This window comes from Megalops cyprinoides, chromosome 22 (genome assembly GCF_013368585.1).
Source record: "Megalops cyprinoides isolate fMegCyp1 chromosome 22, fMegCyp1.pri, whole genome shotgun sequence".
NCBI classification, from domain to species: Eukaryota; Metazoa; Chordata; class Actinopteri; order Elopiformes; family Megalopidae; genus Megalops; species Megalops cyprinoides.
The window spans coordinates 26,271,776-26,289,703 of NC_050604.1; the positions used below are offsets into that span (position 1 = coordinate 26,271,776).

Genomic DNA, 17,928 nt, shown 5'->3' on the forward strand with positions numbered 1-17,928 from the left:
GAATATCGGTAACCAGATATAAGTTTCAAATAATTAGCTCACAAGTCTGATAATTATTTGTTATTAAAATAACAATTAAGGCTGATATACAGGTTTTCAATGTTATGTCCATGCAATATGGCTGCTGCCTTTCAAACCCGTAGTTTTACTAAGCCTATCCTCTCAAGGGGGATTAAAACAACAGTTGTGTACTGTGCAGTTAATCTCTCTCTCCGTCTCTCTCTTTCTCCCTCCCTGCGCAATCATATTGTAAAGCGCACTTGCCGCTGTTCGCGCATGCGCCTTCCCTCTGTCCCGATCCTTCACTAGCCGGTGCAGACGCCGCCGCGCCCATGCCGGTGGCGTACCTGTCTGACGCCGCGCCCCTGTCAGAAGTGTACCTGCACTCGGTCCAACTATCGAGCTCTTAATGAAGGCACTGTGTAGTCCTGCTCATTTGAGAAGATAAAAAAACAGTTGCCAAATAATGCCATAATGCCAAAAACCGGTTTTATAGTGTCAATGTTTAATGCCATGACAAAAGTATTTACTTTTGAATTAGCATGCACAGCATTATTTATTTTGGTCACTAACACAGAGTTAAATAATAGCATAAATAGATATAGCATAAACGATTCTTTGCACAGAGCCTGTGGCTGCTTCAGATACCCGAAAAAGTATGTACAGTTTAATCTGGGAGCACAAGCTGAGGAGGCCCATGCAGTGCATACTAATGCTGCGCTACATGCGTCTTCTGACTCCGTACAGCCCCTGCGAAGGGGAAACGCGATCGTTGTGTCACAGCCAGTCAGACAGCACCGACATCTACAGACACACCTGGACACAATCAGTACCTGTAACTCCACCGCACCAGTTAGTTGAATGTTTTGACTGAAACCCGGATTACTTTAAAGCTACTGCAGAACATCAGTAATTTCTTCTTTCTTCTCCTTATACTATTTATGTGCCAAACAGATGCCCCCATCAAGGGAATTGCATAGCATGCACGTTCGTGCAATGCAATGCTTTTACATCTTTCTACGTTTAACGTCCTTGTTCATCAGTGATAGGCTATGTGTTAGATTTTCAGCAGGTTCAGCGATAAACCAAAATCACGAGCTTCTATGACAGCGAGTCTTTGTGCACATTTTAGTCATCAATTTGTCTTTAATATTTAGTTGCTACTGCATGAAAACAAAGATGCAACTTCAGACAGCTCCAGATCATTTCGTACAGCCGAAGTTGTGATGATCGCTGTGGTCCATGGTGCCACTTAGTGGTACAAACGCATTCTTACAGTGACGTCCGTTCTTAAACGGTCAGTCTGGGTTGTGTCTGGTTGAATATATCGCTGGGGCTCGTGATGCCCGAAGTAACTTTCACGCAACGGAGGATACGTCAGGGCAGCCTACAGATTGGCCGCAAACGTTGCTTAATGGATCGACAGATATAAAAAAAAACTCCTTAATCATGCACATTTGCCTTAGTAATGGCTTATCATGAGTTTGTATGCTTGGAATATACAATTGTAGACTGGAGTCTTCAGACTGCATACGTGAGAAAGTCAATTTCACACCAGAATATCATCATGGGGGGTCATCGGCCAGATAAAACTCAAATGTAGGCCTATATTTCATGTAAACTGAATCAAAGTCTTTAGCTCAGCTAAACGCTAAAAGCTTTTAACAAAATTAATTGAAATTCCTTGAAAGAGGGACTAAAGCGAGATGAGTCTATAAGATGTATGTAGAGTTTATTGAAAACTCACACCCTCCGGGATTTTTGATAACTATTCACGTTATAGTAATGTTGCCCATGTATGCCAACTATTTCTAGGTTTTTTTTACTCGAAAAAAAACCTTTTACTTTTTTTTACATCCTTCGTTATCTTGCGAAGGATGTTTAATAAGTAAAATGATCTCCATAAGTTAACATATAGTTAACTTATAGTTTGTAGCCTATATATGAAATATATGCATTTCAGCGAGACGCTAATTAACTAGATCTCGTTTAAAATAGGAAATCAAGCTGGATAGCTACTTAGCTTAGAAATAGGTGTCTTTTTTGCAGTTGTTGGTTTCTTCTTGATAAAATGCTTTACTATTAAAACAGGTAGTCCTGACTGTTTATTTTTAATTAGCAGGTAGTCTACTGGGTGCAAATTGCGCGAGGAGTGAGAACACAGATACCTGCTTCACTCAGCGTCCCAGCTCCATGGCAACAGGGACAGAACGACGATAAGCAGCTAACGGTATTAGCCACATCCTGTCCATGAAATATATTTAACCTCAGTAGTATTAAACGGTTTAAGTGTTTACCTTTTTTGCCAGATGATGAATCATGTCACAAAACCAGAAAGCCACGGTAGTTTTCCGAGGTTGTGGATCGATTGCTAGACTAGCGACCTACGCTGTTATCTGACCTATCTGACCTTTATCCATATTCCGCACTAGTTCCTCGCGTTTCTGTTCTCTGGTTCAGTAGCATGGTTCAGCATAATACAAAAATGTACGCTAATGGTACTTTTTGTATTTCTCTTTCAGTTACTGCAAGCATACACTGTAGCCTACCCTTGACTAGCTGGGTTAGTTTCAGCTAATCTTTACGGCGCTTCAAATTCTTAACGTTAGTAACGAATAAAGTCAGTAAGGTAGGCTATAACAAAAATTACTGTCAGGGCATTTTGTGCTCCTGCGATCAAGAAATTTATTTTTAATACTTATATTACAGTGCCACTGGTAGCCTACTGCATAACAGTCTCTCTACATAAAGCAAATGTTTGCTATATGACATATTTGTTTATTCATTCACTGTGGTTTAATTGATTTTCCTTGATGTGACCCCATTGAGATAAAATGTATCACACTAAACATATTAAGGGACTTGACAGCTTCTTGCAGGACCACAGAAGAATTTCCCAGGGCCTACAAACATGTTCACATTACAGATAAAAAGCCACCTTATGCAACAACGTATTTGTTGTTTGCAGATTTATAAGTACAAAATGCTTTAGTTACCTAAAAGTGAAATGTTGAATACAGTATCCACTAATGATGCACTGTGGTAAGGATAATGTTGGCACATTAATGTTTATATATAAACTTTCAATTAGGCAGGAGAAGCAAGATGTCATGAAACTCATTCTGCTTTTTATTCAGATACAGATTAACTGCACTAAACATTTTTCCATAGGTAACAATCCGGGATGGAGTGTGAGCTACCTGCAGACAGGGACACCTGGACGAGAGAGCATGTGAGGGAGTGGTTGCTGGGAGAGCTGGACCTGGGCGAGGCCACCGCGCAGATCCTGTACGAAGCGGAGTTCCGCGGAGACATGCTGCCCCTGCTGGATGAGGACAGCCTGCTGAAACTAGGAGTCAAGCCAGGGCCAGCCAAACTCATCATCAGACGCCTGAGCGAATTCAGCGCAGACGCAGTGAAAAACAGCGAGGCGAGCGCCGGGGTCGCGAGGGAGAGGGCGGAGAGGTGTCTCCCGTACCCCTTCAACTGCTTCCACGACAGCTGCAGGTACGTGCTGCACCGCCGGCTGCAGGTGCCGGAAACAGGCCCGCTGAACCTGATAGAGCCCTGCCACGAATTCAAAGCGCTTCAGGGAGGGACGCACAGGGAGAAGCTGACGAAATTCACGGAGGAGGCAGTGCGCTTCGCGGCGGCGTGCCTCAACACCCGCTCCAATGGGACCATTCACTTCGGAGTGCTCGACAACCCGCATGGCAAGATAGCAGGGGTGGGGATCGGGAGGGAGGCAAAATCTGACAAGGGCTCTGCTACGAAAAGCCAGGAGGAGGACTACGTCCGAGCGTGGGAGGCTTTTGGGAAATATTTTGCAGCTGAGCACAAGGAGACCGTGATGAAGTGCATCAAAGTCCCCCGGTTTGTAGAGGTCTTAAATCCTAACTGTGACGAGGAGAACACGTTTGTAATCGAGGTGGACATCGAGCCCAGACACGCCTTATGCCGAGAGGACCTTTACTACACTTCTGAAACTTTGACAAACAAGAAGACAAAGAAGCACAGCAGCGATAGGAGGCATCTCTACATCCGTCAGGGGTCGAGCATATTCGATCTGATGGCGGAGAACAAAGACAAAAACATCCCGAAACACAGTACGTACAGCAGAAAGACTATTAAAGAAATTTCAGAACTGAGAAAAAAGGCAGAGCAGGAACACAGCAGAGGTGTTCAGAACAGCATGCAGGGCTCACAGCTGACGGAGGCCATCACTAATGGCAGTGGTTCCCTGGACAAATCGAACTTTGAATGGTACATACTGGTGACTAACAAGTCCCACCCTGTGCAGCTGGAATCTCTGCACTTCCTGACACACTTAGACCTGTTTGCTGTCCTGGACTTCGATCCTGAGTCTAAATCCGAAGGGCTTTACAGTTTTTTCCGGGAGCAGAGGAAAGCGCGTGCACACTTTCCCGAGGACTACACCCGCACTGACCTGCCGCACGAAACGGTGCGTAAGCTGGAACTGTCCAAGATCATCAGCTGGGTTTTCTGCAATGGCTCCGTGACAGATGCCGTGAGGCCTTCCTTTCCCACAGCCTGGCGCAAAGAGAAGGGTGCCTCGGTGCGCCGCACTGTCTCCTTCCTGTGCCGCACAGACGTCATGCCCAGAGGCAGGTTCCAGGTGCTGTTTCTGCTGCTGTCCAGAGTGGACCACCAAATGGACCCCCTCTTGGAGGCGTTCAGCTCCTTCTACCAGGAGCTGGGAGGAGTGGAGTCCATGCTGTTCATCTGCAACAGCGAGTCCACCTGCAACTCGTGGAAGGACCTCGTGGATGCGAAGTTTGGCGAGCAGATCACAGACAGGTGCATTTACAAGCTGAATCTGGCTGAAGTGAATGGGACGGTCCTGAGCCTGACCCGCAGCTCGGAGCGGTTTCTGCCGTGCCACAACGCCGCCACCATCGTTCTCTGGAGGAGGGATGAGGAGGGCATGCACGCCCTGAGCGTGCTGTGCGTGAATCAGTGCGAGGGGCAGCAGGAGAGCAGAGACGATGTGCAGAGAAGCTTCTACAGAGGTGCCACGCCCACCTGGTGGAACTTCCACCTGTCAGAGGAGTCTGTGGTCAAAAGGGACAAGCATGAGTACATCAAAAGGATGGTCCGTCTGAGAACGTCAGAGCCAGAGAGTGGAGCCTGTGTGACCTTTGACCTCTTCCACCACCCAGGCTGTGGAGGCACGACCCTGGCGATGCATGTGTTGTGGTCCCTCAGAAAGGAGTTGCGATGTGCTATTCTGAAAGACAACGCTGTGGGTCACCATGAGGTCGCACGGCAGGTCATTTCTTTGCTTAAATACGGCATCAAGGAAAGGTCGACATCAGTATTTCTTCCTGTCTTACTCATGATTGATGGTTTTGAGGACAAAAATAAAGAGCTCTTGCAGGAAGCAATCAGAGAAGAAATCAAGCTTGAAGATCTGACCACTGGAGACACTTTGGTGGTAATTCTTAGCTGTGCCAAGTCTCAGACACAGCCAAAAGGCACTGGCAACAGTGACACTGTCTTCCTGGGAAATAAGCTGTCTGCTAATGAGAAGAAGCTGTTCGAACAAAGGCTCAAAGAGATTGAGATGGACCAAAAGGAGGTGGAAACATTCTACAGCTTTATGATCATGAAAAACAATTTTGATCCAGAGTACATAACGCGTGTGGTCAAGAGCAACCTGCAGCATTTCAACTTTGTGGAGCAAAAGGAAGCAAAGCTCTTTGGAGTGCTCGTCCTTCTCCATGTGTACGCACAATGCGGCAGTCTCTCAGTATCCTTCTGTGAGAGGTTCCTGGGACTGGAAGGTCAACCACGGCATGGGTACCTGAGAGTAGAAGAGGAGTTTGGTCAGTTTTCCAAACTCGTGACTCGCTGTGCAGTCGAGGAAGGGGAGAAATACCAAGCCGTGCGCCCAATTCACCGCAGCGTGTCTCAGAAATGCCTGGAGGAGCTCACGCGCACCCACAGCGTGACAAAGAGGGACATCGTTCTTCTGTTGCTGCAGGAGGATGCCTTCCACGACTGCACCCAAGGGAAAAAGAGGCTGGAGGAGGACATCGTGGGGATGCTTTGCACAAGGCGGTCTGGTGAGGACGAAAGAGACAGCAGCTTCTCGCCGCTCATGCAAGCCATCGTGAATGAAACGCCAGAAGCTGTGAAGGACGTGTTGACTGAGGCCTGCAGGAGGTTTGAGAACAACGCCTTGATTTTACATCTCCACGCGCTGTTCTACATTGACAGGGACGATGTCACCGAAGCATTGAAATGGGCCAAAAAAGCAAAAAATAAGGACAGGAAAAGCTTTCTCATTGCTGACACTTTGGCTGAAGTCTATAGACGTGAACTAACAGCTAAAGTCGACACCATCACCGCACCGGCTGTTGCCGTAGATGATTTCAGAGAACTTCTGAAGCTGGCTTGTTTTTCGCTCTCTGAATTCAGTGAAGCCCAGCACCTGTTGACAAAGGAGACAAACAGCCCTAAAAGTAACCCTCATCGCAGCGCCCGCTTCCCTGCCTCCTGCTTCCTGGGAGAGATCAGTGTCTATGACATCATACTCAAATTACTGCGGAAGAGTCCTCTGTTTGCACAAAACAATGGAGTAAAAACCCTGGTACGATACCTCTCTGGAGACGTCACAGTAGATGATCTGCTGGCTAACAACGGACAGCATTCCGGCTACATTACCACACTCCAAGAGCACAACGAACACCTGCACAATCTGAAAATGGCAATGAAGAAGCAAATTGATTTTTTAGAGTGTTACCTCTCAAACTTCACCTTACCGTGTTCAGCAAAGGTCTCCCTGATGGTAACTGACTTGGACTTGTGCTTCAGAACTTACAGTGACGTGTTCTGCAGACTTAGCCCTGGAGTCGATGCACAGAGCGAACATCTGCAGGTGGAGGAGAAGAGGAAGGACTTGGAGAGGATGAAGGCGGACACCTGTAGTGGGATTCTCAGGTACCTGACTGATAAGCAAGGATACGCAGCTATAGAGGCTATAGTGCAGAGCTACCAGTTCATCTTGCATAAGCCCCATGGGGAGATGAGTTTGAGAGAGGAGTTGCATCTCATCCTGGCTAGTATTGTTCTCCGCTACCTAAGTCCACGCTCAACGCGCATATACCCAGTGCAGAAGGAAGACAAACTGAAGTCAGATTTGAAGAAAGCCATTCAGAAAAGTACACAAACGGCACTGGCCAGCGAGGAGAAGATCGCGCTGCACTTTTTGTCAAGCCTCCTTTGTTGGGACGAAGAGGACGTCTCTGGGGAAAGGCCAGTGCAGAGCGCTTTGGCCTCACTGACCACGTGCTTCTCGGAGCAGTTCAGGTGCATGAGCCCTTCAGCCAGTCTGGTGGCTCATTTCTTCTTAGGGAAGCAGGCCAGCCTCAGCGGCATTCTGAGCAGAGCGGAGGCAGACCAGCTTTGGGAGGACCGTCCTGGCTGCACCACAGAGGAAGACCCCCACTTCTTCTTCTGTGGTGTGGTGAAGGAGAGTGGGATTCTCTGTGACACTGACAGAGGAACAGCAGTCCCTCCCGTGGGCAGAGTCCAGCCGGATGTGAACTCCAGAGTGACCTTCCGTTTCGGCTTTACTCTGGCTGGGCCGCGGGCCTTTTCTGTGAGACACTGGAAGCAGATACCAGAGCTGCACGGACTGTATCGCAGCCCTCCTAGTGCCAGGCAAAATTATCTGAACTAGTGTATTAATGGCTGGAACATCCACAAGCAGACAGAGATGACAGGCATCTGTATTGTAACCATCACCATTCACACGAGGGAACCCTCCGGCATTTCAGTCAATTTACTCATTTTTTTCCATTTTCTACTACATAAATATAAATATTTTCTATTATATATTGTTTTGTACATAGGAAAAGATATGGATATTTTCTCCTTACTAATCACAAATTGGTGCTGATATTGACTGTTGTGGCACAGAATGCCCTTTCTGCATTGCAACAAAACGTTGCTTTAATTGAATGCAAACCATTTCAAGCACTGACTTATTACTACTATAAAATGAGCTAAAAATAATTTAATTCTAAAAATAATTTAGAATTGCAGTTCCATTAACCTGACAGTTTGTCTTTTATTTGATTAAAGTATTTCACTTTTGACTCTACTATCATAAAATTAACATTTTCTCTTTCTTTATTATTGTACGTAGGTTGATGTATATTTTTTGTGTGAATGTCTGTATTTGTATATTCTTTGTACACTTCAAAGAGTATCTGTATGTCAGTTCTACATTTATCGGCTCCTTCCCTTACGCTGCCTGATTGCTTTATCATAAAGTCGACAAGTACTGCCATCTGCTGGTAGATTGTAGAAATGGCAGGCACTCATTCCTCTGATTCACATCACATCAGTGATCGCAAATGCATTACAGGGGTCAAAAAACAGCATGTTTTTGCCAAATTTGATGTGGCAATTAACACTGGATATCAGCATTCAAATACTGACAACTCCTGCTTACTGAACATATCAGTTTCAGTGAAACGCATTTTCATTAAGGCAAACGCCTTTTTCAGGTATTTCGCCTTGGCGCAAAACTACCAAGTTCCATGGCAGCCAAACTGAACATTTGCTTTGGAATCTTGCTTTTATGCTACCTGTATATGCAAGGTAAATCTAAAGATCTTAAAATATGGGCCACAGCACAGAGAATCCGGTTCTAGAAAAAAAAAACGCCCCACTAGTGCTCAATCACATGAAGGTATAAGTTCATCTCAGAGCTCACGTGAAGGGAGCGTGTCTATGAGATTAGGCAAGTAAGGAAAGTGCACCGAAAATGATAACACTTTTGGATTAAATAAAATTTCAACAAGGAAGCAACCAGAGCATTCTCTCAGTGATTCTGCCTTACCAGAAGGTGTGAAGTCCTCCCCTCCTTTTATCTCAAAAAGGGGTATCTTCCTCCTCTCTCTCATTGGTCCCCTTTATTTTTTGCCCATTTATGGAGATTTTTTTTATTCAACTTCCTTTTTTAAAAGTAACATCGACAGAATATGCATATAAACTAATAAGTATTTCCTGTTTTCAGACACAGTTCTGAAAATGAAAACTCATTTAATTCTCAGAAATTAAATGATTTTTGAAATGGATACTACATATATGCGATATACTACTTAGTTGCAACAGTCTAGCTGGGAGAGTACCATGGCTTTTGTGGCGAATTCTTCTGATGTTGTAAAGGTAGAGTCTGCACTCGCTACAGACTGTTGTTGTGTGTTCCTTGTATGTCAGGTCACTACCAAGTGTCACTCCAAGGATCTTTACAGTCCAAGAGGATGACACAGTGGTGCACACAGAACAGAGTTACACCCCACACTTTGCTGAGCCGCTCAAGGCCGATGCGTCTGCCGGGTCTGACGTGGGAACGGCGTTGCTGAGCCGAGTGCGGTCTCTCCACTGATGCCAACCTGTCTGTAACGCTGACGCAACGTCATCGGGAGAGCCTGACTCACAGAAACACCGAACGGGGTAACGAGCAGAATCTGCAGGACACGCTGTAATGTGCTGTACCCGCCCTGCAGGTGTTCACCCGGCAGGGTGATGCAGCCAGGGCTGAGCTGGACAGCAGTGACCTGGAGAGAGGTGGGAGTCCAGAGGTAAGGCACATCACCTAATTCTGCTGCCATTTGAGGACACAGGTGAGTTTCCCATCCTTTCCAGTTAGGCTGGAACTGCACCCCCCTGCCCCCCCCCTGCCCCCCCCCCCCCCCCCAGCCAGCCATGATGAATCACTGAGCTCTCTGACTGGTCATCCTTTAGCTCTCACATGCCTACTGCTGCTGCATACCAAATAGAGTGCGTTTCACAACTAGGATCAGGACATGCGCAAAAAAAACGGATGACAGATGCAGCACATGTGTACTCCAGCACGCATTTCAAAACCCTTTTCACTGTTCCAGTGAAATCAAAGAACCTATATTTGTGACCCCTGTATTTAAAAATTTTGCAGGATGTTTCCTGGAGGTTTTTAAGGAATGTCTTTCTAACATTCCCACGACCTATGAGGCACTGCTCCTCACAGACTGCTCATTCCAGCTTGTCTTCTTGTGACTCTTCCTACACATGTCGATGGAGAACTCTACTCTCAGATCTACTCCCGCTGCATCAGGAGGAGCCACTTTCACACAGATCCCATTGACCTTGGCTAGGAGGGGACTTCCTGGTTCCTCCCAGGTTACCCGGCTGTGGAACGGGGTCCATCCCGGTAAATTGCCAGGTCTGCTGCAGTGTAAAAGGGGATCCTGAGATTCATCATTTGCATAAAACGCATGTCACTTTCAGACCAATATTAGTGTGTTGTTGCCACTGTGCGCAAATTCCTGTCCTGACACCACAAAGGGTGTGGCCACCACGAGTCGGCCTCTCTAGAGCGTTTTGTCTCCTTGCCGAGTGCTGTGTGCTTCCTTCTTTCTCTTGGATGGGTCTTGCCAGTGCTCCCATTATACCAAATCAGCACGCTGTATTACCCTCCCTGGGCTAAAATGGCTGCCGAGTGGAATGAAACATCTAACAGTTTATGGATCTGGGTAACCAACACATGCAGTCTAGATTATCGTCCTTTTCCAATCAACACACATACTAAAGTACCCAGACACCGACGGTGATAACAGACATAGAAAATTCACTGCCGAATGCTGCTACAGGTAAGCCAGTACATTTTAGCTGGCAAACATTCCAGCAAGTAAGAACACTGATTTAAACATTTAAAGGTAGACGTCAACCAATTCCCTAAACGAAAAGGACAAGACATATTCAATTCAGACACGTTTTATTCAAAGGTTTTCTCAAAGTGCTTCCATGTTTGTCTGTCAGTACTGTGTAATACTGCGCTTGCCATCCTGATGTGGTTCTGCGAGGTGTACGCGTCTGAACAGAGCGTTGTATCTGGAACGTGTCGAGTGTGTCTACACTGAAATGTACACACTACTGGACATATTTTCAGCTTGAAACAAACAAAAAAAAACTCTTAAAAAAAATTGCAATGGGATTTTACAGCAAAAGGTTAAAGGTTAACCAAGGACACAGTCGATCTGTTGACTCCTCCCACCGTAGGGGAGGTCAGGAAGGTGGGGGGGGGGGGTCACAGGTTAGAGGTCATCGTCTTCATCTGGGAGCGCTGTTTCTGACGCCACCTGCAGGGGAAAAAGGGAATAATGTTTGTACCATTACCTGACAAATTGTACACAGGTTTAAAATGCCCATCATTATTAGTGTAAGACATAAGCTCCATCTCTGATATATGGTAGTGTATGTACTTGACTTCCCTCAGTTTTCTAGGCCGTCTAGTCTCAGATTAGCACAACTCAACTTGTGGTTGTGCCTTAATGGTGTTGTGCTCACACTCGCTGGTCTGGGAGTGTCGTTAGCCTGGTCTGACACTGTTGCTCATTTAGCCTGAACAGAGGCACTTCTGTTCTCTTGTGCCGGAAGTCGCTCAATAAATATAACGGAACGTAACAGCCAGTGTATTTTGCCCAATGATGTATGGCAGTCTCCCCTCAGCACTGCTCAGCAGGGGGATGGGCTGCATTCCCCAATAAGCCAGCGATCAGGAGAGAATCCCTGTCTGTGTGTGTGTGTGTGTGTGTGTGTGTGTGTGTGTGTGTGTGTGTGTGTGTGTGTGAGAATGTGGCAGCACTCACTTTGAGGTCGTGCTCGTACTGCGCGGCGAGGGAGGGGTCCATGGCGACCTCTGGGGGGGCGAGGGCGGGCATGGCCACAAACTCCAGGTTGGGGTCTCCGATCAGTTTCCGTGCCAACCACAGGAAGGGCTTCTCAAAGTTGTAGTTGCTCTTGGCGGAGATGTCGTAATACTAAACAGCACAGGGGGGAGGGAGAGACCACACAGTTTTACTGCCAGCCCTGTTTCAAAAACCTATAAAAAGGCCGTCTGAACGGCTGCACTCCCACAGCGACCCAGGATCACCACACTGCTCTAGATCAGACCGTTACATCTGACACACCAGCGTGCTGCGGCTGAACATGCGCACACACACACACGCGCACACACACACACGCGCACACACACACACGCGCACACACACACACGCACACACAGGTGTGTCTCCAGGAGAGACAGGTGAGAGGGATAAATCACCCCGACGCCGGCCAGCAGGCCCAGGTGACGGAGAGGAAGTGGGGAGTTACGGGAAAAGGGGACAGGAAGCACACAGGTAAGGACACCAACTGTGCATTAAAGAGCACGCATCACTCCAGACACACCATCTGACCAGATTTACAGGTCAAAGACAGGGAATCATTTCTGCTCCAAGAATCAGAGTCAACATGTCAGGATTCATTTCAGGTGAAACCTCAAATAACTCTTTTATAAAAACCTAGTATGAAAAACATGAGCATATGTAAACGCCAGTCTGAACTGAATGAGATGGAGACGAGGGTCCTTTGAGGGGGATGGGCAGGTGCCTTTGCTCCCGCCCCCGGACACTGCCCCACACGAGACGAGAACAGCAGCCGGGGGTCAAACAGGTCTTCCTGTTCAGGCCGCCTCCGCGACCCTAACTGCCCACAACGGCGGGCGGGAGCCCCTGCATTCAACACCTGGGCTCTAACACGCCTCGGAGAGTCACAGAGGAATGTGGGAAGCTGGACGCCTGACACGCCCGTCTCCCCTGAGCACGCTGCACTGCGCTGAACACTGACCCATCACCAGCGCAGCTACCTCTCAGACCCAAACCGGCGAGTTACTTAGATCCTCCCCACGGCAGACGAATTTACACTGTCACATGACTGTGCAAAGAGAGATTGGACATTGACTCACAGCAAAACACCATTAGGAACTGGGCTGAAAGGGGCATATATTTTCATCTTGCGTTTTCCAAGGGTTGACCAACACCGTTGGCGGTGATCATTTTTATTTACGCAAAAAGCTCCTGCCAGAGTGGATAATGACCCTGAAACTTTAACCTGCCACTGAGAAAAATCTACCCTTGTTTGCGAGCTTAATTTCAGACCCTGAAAATGGATCTACCAATAGCAGAAAAACTGCTGCCCAGATCAGACACAGTATTTAGTGAGTCAAATTCAGCCAGCTACACAAGCTAATTCAACTTGTAGTAAGTACTGGACAAAGTAAAGCCAGCTAAATTAGTTTTATGACATCTAAACCAACTTTGTTTGGCTTGCTAGCTAGCCAGAAAATACAGTATATTTTGCTACAAATATCAGCCAACAGGACTGTTTAAGCCTGGTTAGATAAGACAGTCTACCATGGTAGTGAACTTTAGCTGGGCAATGTCAGACTTAAGTTTCATCCAGTTAGCTAGCAGACTAGTTCCTCAGACGGGCACCCCCACCTGAGACGCAATGCAAATATTTTGCCTGTGTGACAGATGTACATTAAAGGTCAGATGGGAGGGCTGGTGAGTTAGGGATGTCGGGTTCGGGTTAAAGGTCATAAGACCAGTTAGGGAAGCTACGGCAGAGCAGGGGTTAAAGGTCAGGTGAAGAGCCCAGCCGGGCAGTGTAGGCACCTGCAGGTTCTTCTTGCGGTGGAAGACGATGCTCTTGGCCTTGACCTTGCGGTCCTTGATGTCCACCTTGTTGCCGCAGAGGACGATGGGAATGTTCTCGCACACGCGCACCAGGTCACGATGCCAGTTGGGCACGTTCTTGTAGGTGACCCTCGAGGTCACGTCAAACATGATGACAGCACACTGAGCTGGAGAGGGAGAAAGGTCAAAGGTCAAAACAGTGCACGCACACACACAGCACACCGAACACATAGCGCAGACGCACACACACACAGCACAAACACAGCACAAACGCACAATGCAGACACACACAAAGCATGTGCATACACACAAACACATAGCATACGCGCACACACAGTACAAACACAAAGCACAGACACACACAGACTAACATTACTGCTACTGAAAGCAACCCTGGAGTACGGAGTACCAGAGATGCTTCTGGTCTCTGCTCCACCTAAAGCATCCGCTGTCACCCTGACTCAGTGCCGAGGCAAAGTGGCTGCAGGTTCTGGGGTGTTTCCCTGCCCAGGGCGGGGACAGCAGGACACACACAGCACAGACCGAGGCTCAGGCCCAGCCACCGCCTCGCTGGCGGGCCGCACAGTGGATGCATCTCGTACCCTGAATGTAATATCCGTCTCGGAGCCCCCCGAACTTCTCCTGCCCGGCTGTGTCCCACACGTTGAACTTGATGGCCCCTCTGTTGGTGTGGAAGACCAGGGGGTGCACCTCCACACCCAGCGTGGCTGCGGGAGAGAGAGGCAGGTTAGTCCCGCGGCTGCTCAGCTGAGGGGAGAGGGGAAGAGAGGAGGCAGGGAAGGAGGGAGATGGGGAGAGGGAGGAGAGGAGAGCACAGCAGAATGAGGAACTCACCCACATATTTCTTCTCAAACTCCCCTGTCAAGTGTCTCTTCACAAAGGTGGTCTTCCCTGTGCCTCCATCGCCCACCAACACCAGCTGGGAGAAGACAAACGAAACCAGACCGTTATTCTGCTACTGCTGACAGAACCCCAAACACACACGTGCAACACACACAGCTGTATTCCACATTATGAAAAATGACACAGATGAGTCATGATAAGATGACATTACTACATGCAAGACTCACTCATTCACCAACAACTCGCTGAGCATGAGTAAGGATTTTTCCTTTTTTGTCCCTTCACTGATTCACTGGTTTTCCATTTTAAATGGCTACTAAATCTACACTCATCTACACAAACATTTAGATGTGTGTAACACACACACACACATACATATACATATATACATACAAACACGAGATACACAAGTTACTCTTAAACTTGACTTGTTATGGATTTTTTTGCTAGTATAAATCCCTGCATACTGCTACAATTTACATTTTTAAAAAACTCGCTTTAATCACTTCAAACATTCTGATATTACTTCAAATGTCTGTAGTTGATGAGAGCGGTAGAAATAAGCACCACACCAGTGGGCCTTCCAGGAATCAGACCAGTAACAGTTCGGTCCCGGGTCTGCTGCTCGCTGCGCAAACCGCACGGCCGCTGGCTTTTTAAAATTCAGCACGGTGCAACATGCAGGGGATGGTGGATTATGGTTATTACCATGATTACAAAAGGGGTATTTGTGAAAAAAAAAAAAGCTCACCTTAAACTGGACTTGCGGTTCGCCTTCTGCCATAGCGGAGTCTCTGAATCTTATGAGGATACTGATGGCGGGCGGGAGGGGGAGAGAAAGGTAACGTTAGCTACAGGGCAGACAAAGAACCCCCGGGCAGGAACAATAGTGTCGCTCGCTGCCCGCCTCGCGTCTCAAGGTAAAAGTTTAAGAAAGTGCTATCCGACTGAAAATCAGCCAGCAAACTAATATGTTTTACTTGGATATCCGGTCAACTCTGCCCTAGTGTACTGCAACTTCAAACTTAGCACTGGAGCCAGAGACAATGTGCTAAACCTGGCCGGGAACCTCGTGTAGCCAGCAAGAGGAAACGGCATGATCTAAACCTCACGCCTGGACTCTCCCACCGATACTTAGCTAAGCCAGCTGACAAAGCTGATCTAGGTTATATACACCATCTGCTTCGAAATGAAAGCACAGCAAACAATCTAATCACCCAAATACCCATCCAGCTAAGAGGAGAGTTTACAGCGCCGACACGTTCCCGTAAAAACTGATCAGCCACTTTCCCTCTCGGCGTGGTACAGCTAGCTGGGTGGCTAACTAGGGAGAAAAACACAGGCTAGCTATCCGCGCTACAGGTATTAAGTACAGCTAGATAGAAAGCCACCCAGAACACGTTTGTTTTAATAGTGGCACTGCACTTTATCAATTTAAATCATGCAATATTAAACAATAATGCAAAGATACTGCAAATCACGCTAGCCCCGCTATTGAAAAACAAGAGGGCTCAGCGCGCCCAGCTAGCCACCTAGCAAATATTAAAACAATACATAACTTTTATTTGTTCATATATTTTCTGAACAAGGCCAGAATTTTTCATTGAACACACAATGCACTATTGAGATCGGTCATTGATATTGAATATCATTCGGCTAATTAGAGAAATTATTGGAAATTATTTGAGAAAATATTGTTCCGCACTCACCCGGCGTTGAGACGAATGGGAAAAGAGCAAATGGCGCCAGCCGCCGCGACTTCAGGGATCGCCCGTGACGACTTCCGCCCACATCATGTGATTATTTGCGTCACGCTTTGGACAAATAACAAGTTCTGATTGGTTGTGTGTGTGTGTGTGTGTGTGTGTGTGTGTGTGTGTGTGTGTGTGTGTGTGTGTGTGTGTGTGTGTGTGTGTGTGTGTGTGTGTGTGTGTTAATTTACAGCGACTCCGGCGAAGGAGAAGAAACTGTAGACTTGCTTTGCATCTGGTAGTACGAGCGTCGGTGGCTTTACACGCCTTTGTACGGTGAGAAAAATGAGTCCCGCCAACTCTTTAAAACAGACAGGTGCGCGGGCCGCCAACATGCGCCATCTAGCGGTGGTCGGGCCGCACTGCGCCACCCCTTGCTTTATTTTGACGCAACAGCATTTTATATTACTACGCGCTGTGGTGATGCTTCCTGCGTATGTTCGTGGCGTGTAGCTGTATAATAGCGTGGAAAAAAATGTTTTGTAAGCCTGAGAGCCTTGTAGTTCTACACAACACCATTAACATTACAGCCGTGCCGGATGGTGTTTGCGCGGGCAGCAGGGAGGTTTCATTCTCAGGTGGGACACGGCTGTACGCTTGGGCAGGGTGCGGAACTGCGTCAGTAAAAGACCAGCTATATAAATTTAGACTAAGTCGCTGTGGGTAATGTCTGACGTTACATCTTTCCAGTAAATGGAGCGTATTACAATAAATGTAACAGTATTACAAGTGAACCATAAAATCAGCTGAGGATATAGCAAACTACCCTAACGTGTAACCGGCCAACACACACAAATTAAAGACGCGAAATCAATGACATCGCTTACCACATATTGCATCGTATACCAAAGTCTTAATTGAATTGGTAGCTGTATTTTTTGTCTATATTAGTATTTTTCATTCAGTCGTATTTGATTACCCAGCTATTATAACTTTCCCGTTTACACACCTTGTCAGAAAATTTAAAGAAGTTTTGTGTTGTCTTTCTAATATTTATACATTGTAAAGCATAATCACTCGGATCGCATCTCTTTCCTCCAAGCCCACCGAAATGAGCTGGAACGGTCATCAATAGTGGGGACACATGTCAAAAACACGTTTCTCCACCCGCTTCGCGCTCAGAAAGAGATGCCGATGCTCGTCATCGTGATTAGCGAGACCAAACACTTTCGAAACACATTTCTCAAGTTCTAAACTATAGAAATGATCCCTGAAAGTATAGTCTTAACGATGTTAGCGCGAGGACACAAAGCCGTTAAAGTCACAACACGCTTCACCCACGGTGTCCCTCACCGGCGCGGCGGGGACCCAGCGCACACCGAGCGCTGCCGCCTGGTCGTGGAGTTCAAAGTAACATTCAAACATTAAGCAAACATAAACATAATGATAGAAATCATGATTAATAAACATCAAATATCAATATCTTAATAGAACAAAGTTATCAGTTAAAATGTGTCGATATAATCTTTTATGAAAACCTGCTGTGGCGAAAGCTCGACAGACCTCCGCGTCATCGGGAAATCGGCCGCGATGTATAAAACATCACATACATTCGCATTCTTCCATATAATTTTACACCTACACCTCTAGCAAACAACATTTTGCCAAACTGTACCATTGTTTTTATACTGGCGGCAAATGGTTGTGATTTAAAACGATCTATTTACGATTATGATTGAAGAATACCCACAATGCTTTGCTACTTATTTGCATAGTTTTGTAAAGATCGTTTTTATTGGCTAGCAGGCATTTTCCCGTTGACAATGAGCGATATCAAACAT

At 46.8% G+C, this 17,928-nt stretch overlaps 2 protein-coding genes and 1 non-coding gene across 3 annotated transcripts; 1 reads left to right on the plus strand and 2 right to left on the minus strand.

Moving 5' to 3' along the window:
• Nucleotides 1-3,184: 3,184 nt before the first annotated feature.
• On the plus strand, nucleotides 3,185-7,705 carry LOC118769528 (sterile alpha motif domain-containing protein 9-like). Its single transcript, XM_036516658.1, has one exon. The coding sequence runs from the start codon at nucleotides 3,185-3,187 to the stop codon at nucleotides 7,703-7,705; it is 4,521 nt and encodes a 1,506-aa protein (XP_036372551.1).
• A 3,067-nt stretch (nucleotides 7,706-10,772) lies between these two features.
• On the minus strand, nucleotides 10,773-16,137 carry LOC118769947 (GTP-binding nuclear protein Ran-like). The gene is made up of 7 exons (XM_036517379.1): nucleotides 16,106-16,137; nucleotides 15,148-15,208; nucleotides 14,388-14,472; nucleotides 14,135-14,260; nucleotides 13,512-13,699; nucleotides 11,664-11,834; nucleotides 10,773-11,153 (listed from the first exon to the last, which is right to left on the minus strand). The coding sequence occupies exons 2-7, from the start codon at nucleotides 15,178-15,180 to the stop codon at nucleotides 11,109-11,111; spliced, it is 648 nt and encodes a 215-aa protein (XP_036373272.1). The 5' UTR covers nucleotides 15,181-15,208; nucleotides 16,106-16,137; the 3' UTR covers nucleotides 10,773-11,108.
• Nucleotides 16,138-17,159: 1,022 nt separating this feature from the next.
• Nucleotides 17,160-17,373, minus strand: LOC118770018. The gene has a single exon (XR_005004533.1). It is a non-coding gene; the product is annotated as a small nucleolar RNA U3 (small nucleolar RNA).
• Nucleotides 17,374-17,928: the final 555 nt, after the last annotated feature.

What these genes read in the sequence shown, in the direction of transcription:
- LOC118769528 (XM_036516658.1), top strand. Translation starts at nt 3,185, where the DNA reads ATGGAGTGTGAGCTACCTGCAGACAGGGACACCTGGACGAGAGAGCAT.
- LOC118769947 (XM_036517379.1), bottom strand. Translation starts at nt 15,180, where the DNA reads ATGGCAGAAGGCGAACCGCAAGTCCAGTTTAAG. An exon ending in AACCGCAAGTCCAGTTTAAG is followed by an intron (nt 14,473 to 15,147) that starts GTGAGCTTTTTT and finishes GTCTTCTCCCAG; the next exon opens with CTGGTGTTGGTGGGCGATGG. An exon ending in AGACGGATATTACATTCAGG is followed by an intron (nt 13,700 to 14,134) that starts GTACGAGATGCA and finishes CTCCCTCTCCAG; the next exon opens with CTCAGTGTGCTGTCATCATG.